We start from the raw sequence: 20,344 nt of genomic DNA, 5'->3' as shown, positions 1-20,344 counted from the left end.
CTGATTCCAATTTGCCGTAATGTATCAACTGGACCAAAAGTCTCTTTTAAAACTTTTTTTTTTTTTTTTTAATTCTCATCATAATAGTTGTTGACAGGCGGAGGTGGGGGCGGGGCCTGTTTGGACTGCGGGGCCCCCCCGCCTTGCTGGGGCTGTGGGGGGTATACTTTACGGCCCAGGCGAGCTCTGCTCCAAGAGTCCACAAGGACTTGTCCTTACAGCCGCAAGGGCAAGTTTGATTCTGGTGGAAGGTTGACACGAAAATTCTTGAACTATTGCTATTATTTCTATAATGACTGTCCAGACGCTGATTAAGTTTGACTATATGCTATTATTTCTACAATGACTGTCCAGACGCTGATTAAGTTTGACCGGCAGCCAAAAGAGCTAGCATATCAGTGTATGAGAGATAATGTGGATGTAATAGGAGCACAAGAACAGATTAATACAACAGCACATCCTGCAAGAAAGAAGAATCCGGGACCATGCATTTACAACCAGTGGATACCAAAATCGAGCGGGACCTGCAAATGGTGGTGTAGGAGTGATACTGAGCAAGCTGCACTAGCCAAGACCCTCCCTGTGACTGACAGAATAATGCTTGTAGAGGCAGCGAGTGGCAAGTTTCCCACAACCTCCATACTGGTGGGCTACAGCCCAACTGATTCTACCGAGTCCATCGTAGTTGAGGCCTTCTATCAGAAACTCTCTGATGTGACACATACCTGCAGACAATGTGCATTTGGTAACTGGGGATTTCAGCGCAAGACTGGGGCCTGACCATAGGTTCCCCTATCACACTGAGACTAACAGAAATGGGAAGTACCTCATGTTGAGAATGTTGAGAATGGCCTAGCGGTAGGTAACAACTACTTTGAGAAACACCCGGGGAATAAGCGGACTTGGACTAGTCCAATGGGCAACAGAGCACAACTAGATTACATCTTTAGTGAGGAAAAAGTGGATCAATAGTGTGAAGAATGTGGAAGCCTACAGAGGCTTTGCCATCCTCTGGTCTGATCACAGACTGGTATCTGCTAGAGTCAAACTGAGCTTAAGGAAAGCCAAGACCCCTAAGTGGAACATTTGCTTTGATTGGAAGAGATAAGGACCTGCAGGAAAAGTATACAGTAGAAGTAAAGAACAAGTTTGATGTGCTGAAAGATGAAGGAGAGAACATCTCCACTCCAAATATAAAAAACTTGCAGAAGTTAACAGGGAAATAGCAGGACAAATTATACCCAAGAAGAAGAGAACGTGGAAGAGTAATTATGCCACAGATCCAAGAGTTGTTAAAGCAAGACAAGGCATGGAAGGAAGATACAATGAGCACAATAGTCAAGACACAGAGGAATCCAAGTCACAAGCAGGCTAAGGTGAAAATGAAAGATACGTACAGATTAGTGATGGAAGAATATATTGGGAGGAAGATAGAGAATACTGAGAATGCCCACGCCAATTCCAAGCATTGAGAAAGTTGGAGACGCATTAATGAGTTCACAGGAAAAAAGAGGAAGTGCCAAAATAGGGGTAATAGTGCTGAAGAAAGGTTAAAAAATTGGTATGACTATTTCAACAATTGGAGGTGATGAAGGTGGAAACATTCAGTAAGATACTGATGAAGATGGGGAAGGCATAGATCAAGTCCTTGATGATATAGGAATAAGTGATGAGCCTGTCACCATAGAAGAGATTCAGAAGGTCAAAGGTCAAGCATTAAGGAGAATAAAAGTTGTGGTGAGGACAGCATTCCCCCAGAGGTCATAAGAAGATGTGACTTGGATGAGATTCTCCTCCACTTCTGTGCTGAAGCTTTGAACAGTGACATTCCAGATCTCTGGAAAATAACATTATCCCTGTACCCAAATCAGGTGATCTCAGTGACCCAGGCAACTACAGGGGCATACGTCTTACTTCTCTGGTGGCAAAACAATTCAATAAGCTCATTCTTGATAGAATCAGACCATTACTTGACAAGTACTTGAGGGTTAACCAGAATGGCTTCAGGGCAGGAAGAGGAACAGTGAATCACATCCTCACACTTCAATGACTGATTGAAGGAGTCAACGGGTTCAGGCTCCTTGCTGAATTGATCTTTATCGACTTCACCACAGCCTTCGACTCAGTAAACCATCAGAAGATGATAAAGATACTGAAAGCATATGGTCTACCATCTAAGATTGTTAAAGCATGTAGCAGAGCTGAAGTAAGTAGCTCGTGTGAGCTCGGCATAAATCCTGTAGGATAGTGGGCAACAGTTAGCCAAGCAGTTACAACGATTATGTCACTCCCTGAAACTTGGTTAGCTAACATTGTTTCCGATAGAGCTAGGGGCAAATTACTTTGAGCTCAACTGGTAACGACACTGGCTGTAGAGCTTAGCTGTGAGCAGGGGGAAGCTCAGTACGAAACTCGCTCGCTCGCTAACCCACGTAACATTTAGTAAAAAGACACAACGCCAGACGACACCTGTTACACATAGCAGCTACGTACAGGGAGACAAAGGCTAAGGTTGTCACACCTGCTGGTCCGATGGACCTCTTCAGCATCACTGCTGGAGTCCTTCAGGGAGATACACTAGCGCCATATCTCTTTGTCATAATTCTTGACTATGTGCTAAGAAATGCCACAGAGGGTATGGAGGAAGAGCTAGGATTCATGATGGAAAGAGGGAGAAGCATGGCCCTAAAATGACATGGATTTCGCTGACGATATTGTCCTAACTTCAAATGAGATCAGGCAAGCACATGAGCTCCTAGCGTCTGGTGATATAGGACTCTCCTTGAACACCAAGAGGAACTTCATGACTTCAAATACCTGTGTGGCCATGTAGAAAATACTGACAGGGACATATCCATCAGGAAGGTTCAGGCTTGGCAAGCATTAGAGAAAATGAAGAAAGTCTGAGACTAAATTGAGAAGGGACCTCAAGATCCACCTCTTTAAGACCACAGTTCACAGTATCTTGCGCTACTGCTGTGAGTCCTGGACTATTACTTTTAACCAACAGAGTAGATGGCTGCTATACCAGGCTGCTAAGAACAGCACTCAACATGAGAGTTGATGCTATGCATCACATCTCAAATGAAGACTTCTATGGAGAGCTAGCACATCTCACTGACATGATCAGATGGAGAAGGATAAAGACTGCTATCGCAGCAAAGACAAAGTAGTGAGCGACCTCTTGTTCTGGATCCCTACCCATGGAAGCAGAGGACAAGGGAGACCAGCATGCAACTACACTGACAAACTAAATCAGGACACAGTGTCAAGGAGTTTCAAAGCATTATGGGCAACCATGCCACCTGGGGGACGATCATTTATCAAGACCAGAGGATGGCTCGATCAAAGCACTTACTGGGAGTGGACCAAGGTCAGAAGGGTCCAGAGAAGGTCGCTTTCTCATTTGGACAGGTATTTTCAGCCTGGGATCCTCCTGTTCATCACACAGACAGGAAAAGGAGTCAGACGAGGTGCTTTTTGTACCACAAACTGCCATACGGTTCAGCGGCTCCGAGTCCTGACGGTTGACGCGCAGGCCCGACAGCTTACAACACCCACCCAAGTGGTGGTCTTGGTGTTGTGGTCGATGAAGAAGGGCCGGCCGTTGGAGGTGCAGCGGATCTCCCAGCCTGCAGGCATGCCTTCCTGCCCACGGAGTCCCAGGGAAGGCTGGGGGGACGTTGCTGTCTGCATTGCCACAGAAGTCACCTGTTAGGAGAGGTGCGCGTGAGCATGACATGAACTCTTTCCCAATGGCACGTCTGACCAATCGCATTCTATACAGTGAAGCTGGCAAAACTGACGAGTCACTTCTACATTACACTGCATCACATATTCTTTTAGCAGACTTCGAGAGCAACTTCCAGCATGAGAGAAGTTATATCCATTCAAGTTGAATGAACAACAGTGTCAGACCAGGCTAACAACACTCCCAGACCAGTGAGTGTGAGCATGACACTATTCAAGCCCTACCACAAGTTAACTTGTGCTAACCTGAAACTAGACAGCCTAGAAACTAAAGGAAGCAAGTACACATGCTATCATGCATCACAGTATCCATAACACATTGCTATAATACTACTAATTAGGTGTCAAGTAACCGAGATGGGAGTCTGAAGAGGTGGGTCTTCAGTCTTCATCGGAAGATGGTCAGTGATTCCTTCCCTCATGGGAAGTTCATTCCACCACTGAAGGACCATCTTAACTGTCTCTACAGACAGGCATCATGTACGGAGGAGTGATCCCATCGGGATGGGACAGTCAGTTGCCCCATGGATAGCCATTTGCTCTATGGTTTCACTTCTCCAGCAAAACGGTGGAAAGAAACGCCTGACCCTTGGAAGTTGGCAACACTACATCTTCACCTCACGACCAGCGCCACGCCCAACGAGTGAGGCTGGCACATGCCCCCGTCATGTGCCTCCCTGCACCCTGTAGACCCATTTTCTTCATTTTCACTCCCGGCAGGGTCTGACCACCCGACTGCTGGCTACCTGGGTGATCGGCCGGCTCCACGTGGTGGTTCTGCTGTTGTGGTTGATGTAGTAAACCCTGCCTTTGGTGTCTCGTTTCTCCTCCCACCCTGATGGCAGGCTCGTGGACACCGGCAGCATCTACGGACCCAGAGAGGGGACAAGACACAATACATGTGGGAACACACCATGAGCTAAAAATCATCTGGCAGCCTCTGGCAAGGAATTCCCCCTATAGAGTGCTTAAAACGTGTTCTCTGGGGAGGCACTGAAACAGCGAGGATTTAATGTGACTGAAGGGGAGAGCTGGACAGCTTTAAAAACATCTCCACCACACACTACACTGTCTTGAATCCCACAGCGTGAGTGAAGCCTCGTGGCTCCCCAACAGTCATTCTATGACATGACCACTAGAGGGGGCAATTACGATCTAGAACACGGGGGGGCGATCAACGACTTTGCAGAGGAGTACAAAAACGAAACAAAATGCACCTTAATCTGAGCAAGAAAAACGCAGACAGGCACGCTCCAGGTTTCATTACGCAACAGATCAGAATCCCAGTTTGGCACAAAATTAGCTTTAACAATGAGCTGGTCAGGTCTTTCAAAGGCTCCCTTTGAAATGATGTAATCTGGACCAAATTCCTGAAGTCAAAGGCTAATTACGGAAGAGAAGGTAAACAGTTTCACACTCTGTGCTTGTATTCACCGTAAATCCCCTCGTGCCAAACGGTCGTGCCAAATGGCAGTACTCGTACACATACATGTGAAACACTACATAAATGTATAACAGTGATACACACCATAGGCTGAACAGGAAGCTCCTCCCTCGAAATTACATGGCCACATATTCCAACACTGGAGTGTTGCTGTGAGGAAGAAGCAGAACAACCAATTATCAAACAGGAGTGGGGCACACAGGTTTCACAACGTTACACCGGCGTAATTTTAGCTAAATAAGAGTAACCCGCGTTTCAGGGTTACAGGCTACAGTTCTTCTTGTCACAGCTGAGAGATCTGTATAAGAATGGCGCCATTCTGCAACAGGCATAGGGAAGTGGTACAGTACAGAAACTAAACATTTTTTAAGATGACAAGAAACATAACTTTTCTTAGCAAGACCGAAATTCATCTTTGAAATCAACAGCATGCTCCATTCACAACGAGATACGAAAATACTGCAGATTTAAAAAAAACACTTTACAAAAATAAAGGTGTAACAGTGTTTAAAGCAGCCTTGCATACATTTTTAGTATTTTCATCAGCAACAGACTGCATCAGAGACAGTAAATCAGAAATACAGGTGTAAAATCACACACATGCCAATTTTCATTCCTACAAACTCCCTCATTCATTGCAGTGCAGAAGATCCTGGCCGTTTTCAGATTTGTGACTGGCAATTTCAATTCCTTACACCAGGCAGCAAACCCTCACACCAGACAGCCCCCATTGCTACACACCACCACAGCAAGCCACACACCTTTATATCCATTTTATGTATTAAATGTGTTTATAACATTGTGACATATATGTACATATTAAAGATTTTTTACTGCATCATACTTCTTTTACAGAAATGTGCTTGTTTTGTGATGCAAGCAATCATCCGTTGCACATAAGCCTTTATTGTCAGTACAGTAGAACTCACGTTCGCAGGGATCTTTAGAATGCATCTCCTTTGAAAGGCGAGGGGCTCCCGTAGAACCTTTCCTGAGTATAGTGCACATGCAAAGGCTTAAGTGGTGATGTACCCTTTACAGAACCATAAAACACAAGGACAGTGCTGCGTCTAAGAGCAGTGCCTGGGGGCGCACAGACAGGGCCCTCCAGAAACATGGCCACATATCCCTGTCCTTTACTTTGGGCCATTTGCTGATGAAGCCTTTGCCCAGGTAGTGTGTGGAGAAACACCCCCTGCCCCTTCCCCCACCATGATGGGGGGGTGGGGGGGGGGGTGGGGCAGTGTGAGAGAGGAGAGCCTGTGCAAGGCGCTATAAACACACCGTGAGGGAGGTGTGCCGGCTGCCGTGCACCGACTCAGAGACCTGCAGATGACTCAGACGCTCACAGACGGAGTAGGTCTCCGGTGGGGAGAGGGTCGGAGCGGGCGAGACCTGGCTCTGAATGCCCAGCATCGCCGTCTCTTCTTCTGTGATGATTTCCCAGCTCTGGTACATACACGCAATGTGCAGGTGAATACACACTCACAGGTGCCTACGCATGCATATACACACACACCTGCGCATGCAAACATGCCTCTGTACGCATGCACGCATGCAAGTGCCCCCCATGCAAACGCCCCAGTTCCTATTTCCCCAACTAAACTCTTGGTAGTGGTCTTTTGTGATTATTAAACAATAAACCTCACGCTACATATACAGCTTTGATAAGGGGTCTGAAGGGATGGTGGCCTCAAAGCCTTTAAGTAAAAACAAGAGAGGTCTATTTTAGCTGATCCTGTAGGGGAAAGCACCCCATGTTCCTTACATGGTATTTCATCTGAAACGTGAAACTATCTTAGTTCCTAGGCAACTTCTTTTTTAGTACTTCAGGGAACACTCCGATCTCGATCTTGGCAAGAAATGCATCCCTGACAATTATGCCAGTTTGTTCACTGAGCAGCTTCTATAGAAAGATGCTGGTACAGTTTTGGAGCAGGATGGTGCAGTCAGAGGCAGTCATTGGCTGCTCTGTAACCTGGACGTACAGTGTACAGCGCCTTCCAAAAGCATGTTAACGGTAGAATGGAATGTTTAATTTTTGCCATTAACTTAAGGTGTTTTGATTTTAAAAGAAAAGATGAATGTGAAATAAAAGTAGAAACATCAACTTTTATTTAATGGTCTTCACATGCACACACTTTACCATTTTAGAGAAATGGCTGTTTTTGTGTCAAGTGCCCCGATTTTCAGGTGTGCAAAAAACAACTGCTGCTGATGACAGAAAAATCCTACGAGCTGTGAAGAAAAACCCTAAAACAACAGTCAGTGACATCACTGCTAGTCTACAGAGTGCAGGTGTGAAAGTATCTACTGTTCGCAGAAGACTTCGGCAGCAGAATTGTAGAGGGTATACTGCAAGATGCAAACGTCTTATCAGCAACAACAGTCGAAAGGCTAGATTAGATTCACCAAAAAATACAGAGACGAGCCAGAAGAGTTCTTGAGCAAAGTTTTATGGACAGATGAGACCAAAATACACCTTCACCAAAGTGATGGAAAGCCAAAAGTGTGGAGAAAGACAGGAACTGCCCAAGATCCAAACCATTCCACCTCATCTATGAAACATGGAGGAGGTAATGTCACGGGCATGTATTGCTGGGCATGTATGGCTGCTTCTGGAACTGGCTCACTCGTCTTTATTGATGATGTAACGGATGATGGCGGCAGCAAGACGAATTCAGGAGTGTACAGATGGATTTTGTCTGAGATTGGAGGAATTGCTTTTGCTATGTACAAAGCAATGCCTCCAATCTCATTGTCCGGCGCTTCATCCTGCAATAAGACAATTACCCCAAATGCACTGCCTGTGCAACCAAAGCTTTTATCAATGACAAAAAGTGAAGGGTTTGAGACTGGCCAAGTCAGTCACCAGATCTAAATCCAATTGAGCATGCATTTTACTTGCTGAAGAGGAGATTGAAGACAGAGAGCCCAGTAACAAACATCAACTGAAAGCAGCTGCAGTGAAGGCCTGGAAAAGCATTTCCAAAGAACATTGATGCAGTCATTGCATCAAAGGGCTATTCAACCAAATATTAGACCTTATCACTTTGATTTGTTTTGAAATTCATCCGTTAACTTACTTTTGCACATCTGAAAAAGGGGACTCAACATTAAAATGGCTCTTTTTATAAAATGATAAAAATGTATGTGCGTGTAAATAGCATGAAACTGAAAGCTAGTCTCTACTTTGGTCTCATAGTCATTTTTTGATTGCAAATGCAAATGCCCAAAGTAGCAAAAATATCAAATTCCACTCTACTGTTAACATACTTTTGGAGGGCACTGTTAGTCATAGAACTGGTACAGTCCGAGGCTGTGACTGGATGCTCTGAAACCTGGGTGTACAGTATAAGTTGTATGAAAGGTGCAGTGAGAGACTACGGGCGGCTGCTCTACACATTGCATGGACAGTTTTTGTGGAAGGACTGGTATAGCGAGATGGCTGCAATTTCAGTTCTCTGACCTCTGGCGACTCCCGCCGCTCGTTACCCTCGTCATGATCTAAGATCTGTCGCCGGGCAGTGAAGGCGTACTGCGCTTCCATGCGGATGGTCTGCCGCTGCTCCGCCTCCTGCTGGCTGCTCCTGTCCAATGGAACCACACCAACAGTCAAGCTCAGAATTCTGGGAATTTGAGTCATCACTCAGGAACTACATATTTTACCATTAAATGCAGGAATAGAACATCCCAGGCATGGAGAGCCAGGATCCTTAAGAGTTTACTGCTAGTTATCTTTCAACTTGACACTTCTTTACACCTGATCCAGTCCACCAACTGAGGTGACACACAGCCACGTTAAAGTGACTCTAATGACCTTCAATTAAACAACTGAAAGCTGAAGCAGGAAGAGGTCCAGCAAGCCCTGTGACTCCCTGTCCAGATTTCACCCAAACCTACTTTCAAAATCCGGCCATGACTTCGTGGTCTACAGTAACAAGTAACAAGTGACATCTCTAAAACACGGCCCTTTTAATGTTGTGTTCATAGCGCGAAACAATGTCACTTTAAATCAGCATCCCAGTAACAGTTAGCTGCAGTTTCTGTGCTCTCTCCCCCAAAACGATCACACAGCGCAGGAGACCCTGAGGATTCCAGGTTTATGGTACATTCACACCAGGTAGCTGTACCTGCTCCCAGTTTCAATCTCTGTTCCCAGCCTGCAGAATGCCATTGCAGCCTACACCCTCTTCCATTGATTTTACAAGGCATCAATCTGTTGGGTATCGCATTGTTATGTTTTTTTTAAATTTCACATCAGTAGTCTTTGTTATCTGTTCAGTACATTATTGTCAGATTGCCCTGTACGCTGGTACTTCTATAACACATCCCATGCAAATGGGCTAGAGCCACCGGTACAGTGATGTTAACTACAATACTCTAAACGCAAAGTTTTAACCATGTCCTAAACGTATTTGTGAAAGACAACACTTTGGTTGCAATGCGACAATGTCAAGTTAGCTAGCTGTTAATTCACCCATTGAACGGGTCACCTAAGCCATCATCGCAACAACTGCACCCCTCCCCGAGAGATTTGGCAGGAGCCGCCACTGAATTGTACATACATAGTTCAATCATTCACTGACAAAGACAATTCATGCCAATTTTTGCACATGCTTAGGTCATGGCTGGGTACTTGGTTGAAAGACAATTGTTTCTCATCCTTACAATTGAAATGTACATGAGCACATTGATTGTGGGTGTGCGTGTGAGAGAGGGGGCGGAGGGGGGGAGCGTACTGGACGATGGGCCTGTGCCACTGGGTGGTCCTGGTCTCGTGGTTGACGTAGTAGGTTCTCCCCAGGTTGTCCTGCCGTTCCTCCCAGCCAGGGGGCAGCGCAGGCAGCGGGTGACAGCGCTGAGGGCCCGACGTGTCCTGGTTCTCCAGGAGCTCCCAGCCAGGCTGCACAAAAACAGGATGGCACACGGTCAGGCCAGCTGCCAGCATCGCCGTGGATACCGGCTGCGGCGTTATTTGCAATCGTGCAGCACTGTGCTGGAGAGCGCGCCGGCCACTCCCCCCCACAAACAGTTGGAGGACTTGCGGTCGCAACTCATCCTCACAACATCCAGAAAACGCCTGCGTTTTCCACCATTAAAGCCAGAAACCAGAGACAGCCGAAAGGGATAAATATAGTTTGGCCTTTGAGACACGGTGTTCTCACGCCGCACTTACAGCGAGCGCTTAAAGGAATGGTGACAGGGTGCTTTTTTATCAATAACCACCCCCCAGAAACGGCAGACAGGCACCTTAACTCGTTTCCCTTCAGTAAAGTCTGGCAGAACAAATTACTTTTCACTTTTGCCAGCCCGTCAGACAAAACTGAATAATGTCAAGTAAGCACTTAATTTGTGTAAACAGCCCTGTTACCGGTCCAGGTAAGAGTGAGGGTGAAACTCAGCAGCGATAGAGCCTTACTTCAGACTCCTCACTCTGTTCCGTACTCTCCTCCTCAGAGCAGTTGGCCTTGGGTAAGTATGTCATCTTGAGCCGCAGATGACCCTTGACCCGGGACTTGTGACTTCAGCAGAAAAAAAAAAACGGATAAATTTACAATCATAACATGGTTTGTAGGGCTCCCTTAGAGTTGCGTAACAGTGTGTGGAAAATTACATAACAATACACCAGAGACTAAATAATATTTACTGCTATAACTCAAAAATCCCTACTGTATACTATGCCATAAATAGCAGCCCAAGCCATACAGATGTTGGCTTCCTGTTTTAAACAGTAAAGATTATTGTATGTATGCTTTAGACATACAATGACACAATAATAGCTACAACACAAAAAGTATGACAAAGGAAAAAAGTCAATAATGAAACCAAGGCCAATTGAGCCCATATGTTTCCAAATGGCCTCCAGTATTATTTTCAGATGTTAACAAAAAAATTCAAACACTGTCATTTGTTTGAATGGGATCTAATGTTAGGGATATGGAGCTTAAGAAAACAAACACAAGTAAAAGCACTGAAATAAAAGGATGTAAAGCTAACCTTCTTGGATGAAGGAGAAAATCCTTAAATGTGTATGGCCTTTCAGTGTTAGGATTTTCTGTCTGAAATAAAATTGAAAAAAAAATAAACACTTAAAACAATATGATCTCTACATACATATTTTTTCCCTTGGTATGCAGTTATGAAACACAACATATTTATAAATAACATAATGTACATAAAAAAAAAAACAGAAAAACAATTTAACTGAACATTCACTGCTTTAAACATGGCCATTGTGTTTCGGGTTTGATGATGGAATGACGGAACGCTGACATGAAACGTTCTATGTTCTAGAACGCTTTGACCGCAGATGGGGAAACAGCATGTGTTCTGTTTCTATCTGCATGGATGAACATGGAGGTGTGGGGTGGGCAGAGAAAAAAAATTAGCTAACTCTTCAGTATGATGACAGTGTATGAGAATCATTGCAGCTGGGAATAAATATAACAGATAATGACATCTCTCCTATTAAGGGCATGAAACACACCGGGCATCAATATTGTCACTGTAGGGAAAATTAGTCAAACGAAATTTATACACCATATCTGTCAGTATGGCTTAGGAGCACAGATGTGCTACTGAATTAAGGTTTTCCATCCTGCAAAAACACATAAAACACAAAACACATCCACTGCTGAGGAGGCTGCAAAAGGAAATCTGTGTAAAAAACAGCATGTTCCTGTTAACATTTACAAAAAAAAAGGAGCATTAACGTCCGTCACCAATGCTCCTGTTGATCACACGCACCGGAATGTGTTGTAGGGGAATGTCCACCTGTCCCAGGAAGTCATCCCGCGTCTGAAAAGGAAGACAGAGGAAATAGAAGACATTGGGATCCTGGAAAGGATTAGGTGTCATTTGACTGAAGGACCTTCTGGGTGGCCAGTGGCCAGCCACCACTCCACAGCGCAAGTTAAAACAAATGCACACACACACACACACACACACACACTTAGGCACACATGCTCATTTGGTTACTTTAATTACATCCACAATGAAACACACAGGATATCTCGATGCTCACATCCTGTGCTCCCTTATGTTTGTTAGCAAATATATGACACATTATCAATGTCTTGCTAGTCTATGTTCAGTGGTGCAAAGTGTACCATCTCTTCCATATGCACAGGCATGCGATAATCTCTCAGATGGAGCAATATCACACACATAGTCACGCACACACACACAGATTCAGGCAGAGGTTTCCCAAACCCCTCCCAGTCACACAAGCTGGCCTTACCACACTCCACTTCCCTGCAGCCCACCACAGCCCAGTGTAATATGGAGGAAAAAGGCAGCCCTCCAGCCCAGGACACGTCACACTGCTGCTGCCAGGCCATTTGACCCCGGCCAGAAGGGCAGCTATGTCCTCAACCTCCCCTTCCAGCAAGACACTTCACCTGATCCTCCGGCTCTGTTTTATTCACTGGACTGACTTAGTTTCCCCTCCCACGCTGGCAGAATGTTATTGCTTTAGAGGGAGCTGAGAGAGTTACTGGACTGGGGCACTGGTGAGCCAGAGTTGAGCAACGCTTCAGTTACACCACAGTGGCTCCAGAAACATAGCACAGTGCACGGAGCCAGAATACGCGGACTGTACCGTTTGAGTTGAAAGAGCTGGGGGCTTTAAAAGCAGACACTGAATCTTCGTGACATCAGGAATAAATCATGTTTAATGAGATGACAGAATGTACGAAAAGAGAGACAGAGAACATGTGTAGCATCCAGACCCCCGTTTTTGAACCGCGTGCCACGATCGCGTTCGCAATCGCTGGAGAAAACAGCGGGGGGTTCATGAAAGGGGTAACATCGCGCATGCTATACATCAGAGGCACGTTTCTACACTCAAACACAGAGCCCCTTTCAGTTTATTCATTCTGCATTCCATCTAATCGCACTCCTCATGGCGAGTCATATCAGGGGTGAAAATGTATTTATGCTTCCGTCCCCGTGTGCCAACTAGGGGCCCGTTCCTGTTCTACTCGAGCTGATGCTGAAACAGCTAAAATAACACACTGCCTCAGAGCTCCAGGGCGCCCACAACAAGAGAAATGGGGCAGGCAGGTGGAGGCGCATGCGCACACATACACACACACACACAAACACAAACACACATACACAGACACATGTAGTTGAATGCGCATGCACACTCGAACACATGCACAGATACACAGATATACTCACATGCACACCTGAACACACACACACGTGCATGCACGCACATGCACACTTGAACACATGCACAGATACATTCACATAGACACCTGAACACACACACACACACACACACACACACACACACACACACACACACGGAGGTCGAGGGAAAGCCAGTTCCCATACACTGTCCCCTGTTCACTGTCCTGCCACCCAAACCTCCGTGGCGACTCTCCAAACGCACGGCACGGGCCTCATTTGCCCCGGGTCTGCTTAAACGCAGCGAGCAAAACAAACGTCTCCATCGTGTCAGGCGGCAGCGCTCCGGCCATGAAAAGCTTTATTCAGCAGCGCTGCCGCCAGGCTCCGCCCCCTCCCTCTACGCCGCCGCCAAGACAAACAGAATGCCTGGGGCAGGCCCAGCTCCGCTGGTGCACACGGCACGGCTCCAGGAGCACAAGACCCCGCCTGTGCACGGAGCGCCACGCCATTCCCACAGACCTACTACTGCTGAAATAAAACAGGGAAACGCCGAGGGCCGGCTGTATACCTCGCTGCAGCCCTTAACGCCAAACCGGTACGGCCAACACAAGAACTAGCGGAAGACCTCTGCTGTTCACTTTTAACTTCACAGTGCAGAGGCTGCATTGTGTGCATCTTTCAGTATATGGAGGTGTACTATGTACCACAGTTGTACTACAGTCTTTAAATGACCTACTAAAAGGCATACTCTGGCAATTTGGCCTGATCTTGCTCTAGGATAGGCAGATCCTAAGTAGGTATTTTTCATTTTAGCCACACATTCCAAGTTAAAATCACATCAAATGCTCATCTCAAGTGGTGCTCATGGTTCTAATACTGTTTTAAAAATATCAGTTGCAATGTTCAGAATCCTCTCTCCAGGAAGTGCTTTGGGTTCAGACTCATCTTGGTGATGGAGAGGGGTATGACACAGGGAAAGTAGGCCAAGTCATAGCAGTTTGTTCTTTCGGAAATAAATAGTTCTTGAAACCATTTCCAGCTGGTACCACACTTTTCCAAGCTTAGCTTTTAGACCAGGATCTAAAAAATCATTTTGTGTCTCCACTCAGAATCTCAAGAAACTTTCTAATTACGCTAAACGCACAATTATCTTCCTACTCGTTAAAGGCAATTTTACTATATATTCTTCTTTCAAAGTCGAATGTGGCATAAGCACAGGGACAGCACACAGACAGCTGATTCTGAATGACAGAGCAAGGCTTTGCCTGATATTACTGCCACATTCACAGCTTTTAAACAGACGCATACTGTAAATGGAAGTGAACACTGTCAGAACAAGACAATATTTTAATTCAACAGTTTAATTTCAGCAACCTTCTGTCGGGTGTTCAAACAGACGCCAGAGTTAGCGCTGATTTACTGGGTCTGAATATTAAAAAGCTGCTAGACTGCTAACATTCTCCAGCGTAGAGCGCAGATACCTGTTTTTTGTATACAAGAAGCTGACAATGATTTGACTCCTTATTCTTGTTACTGGAATCAACTAATAGTGTCAGCTGTATTCACTAGAGAACACAATCCACATAGTCTCATTAATAGTAATGTTAATCATGCCTAGAGGACCCAATGCAATGCTTCCCAAACAAACTCTCAGCCAGACCCTGCCTGTGCTACACTGCTATGAAAATTAATGCCACAGAAAACATATCAAAAACATATAACAAAAATAAAAGTTGACTCTGTATGCTGAACCTCCAAAATGGAGAAATAGGATTCCAGTGTGCTGTGAAGCATTCTGATGTGAACGTTATATCTGGGGCGGCAGTGTAGCATAGGGGTTAAGGAGCAGAACTCCTGCTGGGACACTTTATGTTGTAACCTTGGGCAAGGTACTTGACCCACAACTGCCTCAGTAAATACCCAGCTGTATAAATGGATAACATTGTAAAAAACTCGCTCTGGATAGCGTCTGCTAAATGACAATGATGTAATGTAATGTAATGTATGCATGTACTCAATCATGCATGCAGATGCTCTTAACCAGAGTGACTTACAAGAACTGCATTCAGTAGGGTTAGGAATTTAGTGTCATCTGTGAAATGCAGAGTCAGTTCTGTGCCACAACGGGAGTTAGTGCTGTCATATGGGTTTACAACCTTAAACTGTTACTGCCAGTTTCAAAACACCAGGTTTGTAAGGTCACAGGTTTGTATACAAACAACTTGTTTACCACGGGGCTCACACTGCTGCTGCAAAAGCTAACAGTGGTTTAATCTTCTGTGCTTAAATCTCATTCCGTTTTTCAATGACCAGATTTCATCACAGGGTCAGGAGTGGGAGGGGCCAGAGGCGTCATGTGACTTTTGTGAGAGCAGAATAAAAGTAGTGTTTCAGAGGTGTGGGGAACAGACCAAGTGTGGAGCGAGGAGAATCAGTGTCTGGGCAAATAAACACACACTGACACTGAATCATTATCCGTTCACATAAATAATAAGTAACGATGAAACCAATTATACAGAGAAAATGAAATGCGTTATTTTCATATTAGTGTTGATAAAATAACAGATGTATCAATTCACTCATAGATGAATAGATCGGTTTACTGAAATTCGCTAGCAGAACAAAGTTCACATACAACAATTCCTTTGTGATGGTTGCCACACCGCGTGTCCACACCTGAATCAGGTAGCACAAGCAATTCCAGGTCATTTCTGTAGGTTTCTACCTTTTCCAGATAGACTTACAGAATGTGAACCAGCAAGCTGCACAACTGAAGTTAAACAAAGAGCACGATTGTGTGGTTAGGAGAAAGCTGTGTGGTGTCAATGGGGGTAATGTGGAGGACAACACGGACTATTACTGACTGGAAATGTCAGGTTAAATCTCGTCTGCCAAGCCAGGAATGGGTCAACAATCACAGCAAATACTGAGCTGAATAAACATTTCCATACATTATCGTGTTGTCACAGTGTCACAGATGTTAGATGTCTTCCCCCTTTCTACCCCACTCCTACCAACTCCCAACCAGTGTAACTGATGGCTATCTAGGTAAAAAAATAACCCTGAAAAAACTAGCACCTGGTCACTTACTTGCAACTAGCCAGCTGGGTTTAAAACAGGGTCCAACTCGATGGATTCAAACACCCTCCTGCTTCATTTGGACCTTAGCATTAAGAAATTAGTTCCAGTTTCGCCATTTTCATTCAACAGTACTTGGCAAAGTAAGCACACAGAAAAAAACATCAGTGTGATTTAAATGGAAATGAATCCTCCTTCCATGAAGCCAGAGATGACTCCAAGTGGCAGGCCACGCCTCCTTTTGCCCAATGCTGTGTAGCTATGCCCCGGCCACACTGAGTGGTAGGTAGGCAGCTGTGTGCGGACTGACCCACTTTCAACCGCTCCTCAGCTGCAGCTGGTTGCAAGTAGAAATGGCATTTTGAGTGTGGCCACATTTAAATGCACCTGGATACTTTTCATTGTAAATGAGGCATACAAGAAGGACTGCCAGTGAGACATTATGGGATGTCAGTATCAGAGTAGGAAAAAGTGTAATTGTGCCCCTGTGAAAAAATAATATGCTGAAATTTAACAAAACAATCAAAAAAAGGTGCAATAAAAATTTTCCGATACAAAAGAAAAAAACCCAGCTAGCATAGCCTTTTCTGCAGAGGTTTTTGATTAGTACGAAGACCACAATCTAGCAATGAGGCAAAAGCAAGGTTCCAGAATACTATCACTAAAACAATCTTGGAAAAACAGAAAAACAAGAACTCCTTTTCATCAGCAAAAGTTTTAACAGCACTGAAGAGAGAAGGAGGGCCTGAGCCAAATGTTTCACGAAATAAGAGTTAATGGTCTGTGCGCAAGAAGGACCATTTTGTGCAATTTTCTGCACAGAGGGCATGCTCTTCAACAGACCATTTCAGGAGGTGGGACAGAGTGAGAATAGCATCAACATGTGAGGTCTACCAGGCAAAAATTCAAAAATATATTATTTACACTTTGGTCCTTCATCTTTCTACTTAAAATGGGAAGACTGAACGTTCACCAGTGTAATGTTCACCTGTCAAATCATGTTTAGTTAAAAAAAAAAAAAATAATATCTATATTTCCAGCTTGAGCAGTATGCACATCAGAATACTTGTCTCAAGGTATCCGTCAGCATGGCTGGGATCATATCATTACAAAACAGAAGGAATGACTGGACTAAGAGCAAATAGAAGCCCTTGACTGATTAAAATCTACCATGTCAGCTGTGAAAAATCAATTAAAAAAAAAAAAAACCCATCAAACATTCAACATTCTCTCTTTCTCACACACACATAGACACACACACACACTCACATGCATGCGGACGGAGCCATCTGCTATCCATTTACATTGGAGCATGATTAGTGTTTACCCAGCGAACGCCGGAAAACGTCACGTGCCAACCGTCTCCCCGCTGCGCAGAATGCCTGCACATGGCCGCGGCACTGGAAACCCCATGCAGAAAACAAGCAGACGTGCCGGTCACATGACCTGTCATTCAGAGGGCCATTTAAAGCCTCATTGCCATGCATGGGGCCCGTGTCTATAAGCCAAAGTTCGTACCGCAAGCCATTCTTCACATCAAAACCTTAATGGTACATGGGTAATGCTCTGATGGATTTCCTGGAACCGCTCTTCAAACATATCAGAGCCTCTAGAAAAGGTCTACGCTTTTTTTTTTTTTTTGCAGGCTAACAGTGTTCAGTTGGACCATGATGCATCCTGCAGATGCTTGAATACAGCAGAGCCATATATGGATGTTCTCGTTCTGTGGGCAGCCACAACCCAAGTAAACAGAGGTGTCTTTCGTTCGTGTGGTTTATAAGGAAAATAAAACAAAATAAATAAAAAAATGAACCTGAAATGTTCATACCCTAAAACATTCATTCATTGCCCAACACAGCAGTTATAATTAGCAACAACAAAATCTCCTACACTCAGCAGTCTTCCAGAACAACCCACGGACCCGCCCCAAGATCACGACAGTCGGTCCCGGCTGCGGCACACGACAAACTTTGGTTTGGAGGGCAGGAAGAAACATGAAGGCCCAGGCGCCCAACTAAAACCTGTCCTTGGTCTTAGAAATTTTAGGATTGCTAAGGTACATCTTTTGAAGTCAGCAGTGATGTGAGCTCAAGAGCAGGAAGACATGGAACTGACATTTGAGCGAAACCCGCCATCAGCACCACTTCAGCAATTATTCCGTCTTTATAATGGATAATAAGCAAACAACCACAACTAGCGGTTTTAATGTAATAATAAATCTTAATTAATAATAACAATAGTAGTAGTTTATCAAGGTCTGGGATTCTGAGAGCACATGCCAATATGGATAAACATTATTCATCAGGTAGCACTCGAAATGCAGAAGGAAACCAAAGTGAAGCCAATTAAAGACGATGATGGAACTGGCCATAGTGGCAACACTGCTGCAGTGCATGCTGGGGGATCTCTCTTTATTCAGCTAGTTCCGAAGGCTGACATTTTCCCCTGTGAGGCGAAAACAAGGCACCGACTCAAACGGGGAAATAAAAACAAACATTAATCCTGGCTACAGTGGCATAAAACAACATTCTCCGAATTCAAAGAGCAGGACCCCATGCTCAGCACCTGGCTGACCTGAGGGCAGCCCCTCTGCATCGTAAACCACAGGGAAACATATGATGGCCACTGCAATCTGCACAACAGCAGCCCCCCTGATTGGCTGATCTGCACGGGCACGGGCCCATGCCAGGCAAGCATCTCCATCCTCCTCCATGCCAGACTGGTGAGAACGAGGGTTATTATTTGTTTTTTGACCGTCGCACATCCAGCCCTGAAACTTCGTGAACTGAAAATCCCATAAAATCATGTTTCATCTACGGCTGAATTTCTGACATGGTAAATATAAATCAAGCTGGGAAAATATCTTATGATCTTGTCTTTATGATGGGAAACTGCAGAGGAAAGGAGGTAGGAGTCACTGTGGAGATCCGGGAGGTGAAAAAACAAGGCTTTTACAGTCATAACAGGGAGGAAAATGTTTCCATATTTCAACAAAAAGTGCTACGCTACAACATGCTATCTAATAGTTATTTCAACTGAAAAGTAAGGTAGAATTCAACCTGGAAAAGACAGCACACCGGCATCTAGTTAAATATTCTTGCCAAATTCCCACTCAGGCTCTTTCAATCTGGCCATTCAGTTGTACCCCACCGCAGCTAAAGGACATGTGGTGAATACTCTGGTACAAAAATGGCTGCTCCTCATTACCCACGATGCAACTGATCAGTGGTGGTGTAGCCCTTCCCATGTACTGAAATGTAGTAACTTGAAGATCACTGAAAGGCACTATATGCATGCAATCAATTTATTATTATAATTACTATTATTATCATGCATACAGCTGTGACTCAAGAGAATAAATGACTCTATGAAATTAAACCAGTGAAATCAATGTAGCCAAGGCAAAAGCATGTGTATTTTGGGGCATAACGAGCCCAACAGAAAATGCATTTCTTCTGTAACCGAGCCCAAAAATCAACTGATCTTGTCACAGAATGAAAAAAATGTGTGTTGTCCCAGGTATAGATGGACATCAGTGCTGTGTAAGAAACAGGCTTTGATATATACGCTTTAGGGGCTTGGGTGCGAAGCATGCGGTAAACGGAAACCCAAGTCAGGCAACAGAAGCGCGGCCGTCGTAAAGGGGACCATTCTCCACCGAGGTTAACTGCCATGGCAGGGCGTTCCTGACAAGCTGTTAAACCTGGAGGCAGAGGCCAACACCCAATGCTTTCCAAACACGCTCCCTGGTAGGGGCAACGTCACCTCACACACACACACACACACACACACACACACACACACACACACACACACACACACACACACAGAGTCTCCCCTGCTCCGTTACACGGCCCAGGCCCGTGCGGTCCTGTTATATCATGCTGTTAAATTTGAATGGACAGGCCAGACTACCCGGAGTCGAGAGAA

The 20,344-nt window shown here is 44.9% G+C and overlaps 1 protein-coding gene across 3 annotated transcripts in view; it reads right to left on the bottom strand.

The window, feature by feature from the left end:
• Nucleotides 1–20,344, bottom strand: part of nedd4a (NEDD4 E3 ubiquitin protein ligase a) — a 43,132-nt gene that overhangs the window by 7,711 nt on the left and 15,077 nt on the right. For 2 of the 3 annotated variants that reach the window (XM_036534844.1, XM_036534846.1), the window contains 10 exons: nt 11,945–11,995; nt 11,195–11,256; nt 10,617–10,719; nt 9,937–10,100; nt 8,664–8,784; nt 6,479–6,643; nt 5,279–5,344; nt 4,497–4,616; nt 3,562–3,711; nt 3,359–3,436 (listed from right to left, as the gene is read on the bottom strand). In XM_036534844.1, the coding sequence (XP_036390737.1) occupies nt 3,359–3,436; nt 3,562–3,711; nt 4,497–4,616; nt 5,279–5,344; nt 6,479–6,643; nt 8,664–8,784; nt 9,937–10,100; nt 10,617–10,719; nt 11,195–11,256; nt 11,945–11,995 (1,080 nt within the window). The remainder of the gene's footprint in view (nt 1–3,358; nt 3,437–3,561; nt 3,712–4,496; nt 4,617–5,278; nt 5,345–6,478; nt 6,644–8,663; nt 8,785–9,936; nt 10,101–10,616; nt 10,720–11,194; nt 11,257–11,944; nt 11,996–20,344) is intronic. The other variant, XM_036534845.1, reaches the window with a different exon arrangement.

Source organism: Megalops cyprinoides, chromosome 8, assembly GCF_013368585.1.
Source record: "Megalops cyprinoides isolate fMegCyp1 chromosome 8, fMegCyp1.pri, whole genome shotgun sequence".
Taxonomy (NCBI): Eukaryota; Metazoa; Chordata; class Actinopteri; order Elopiformes; family Megalopidae; genus Megalops; species Megalops cyprinoides.
This window is presented reverse-complemented; position numbering and strand designations above follow the sequence as displayed.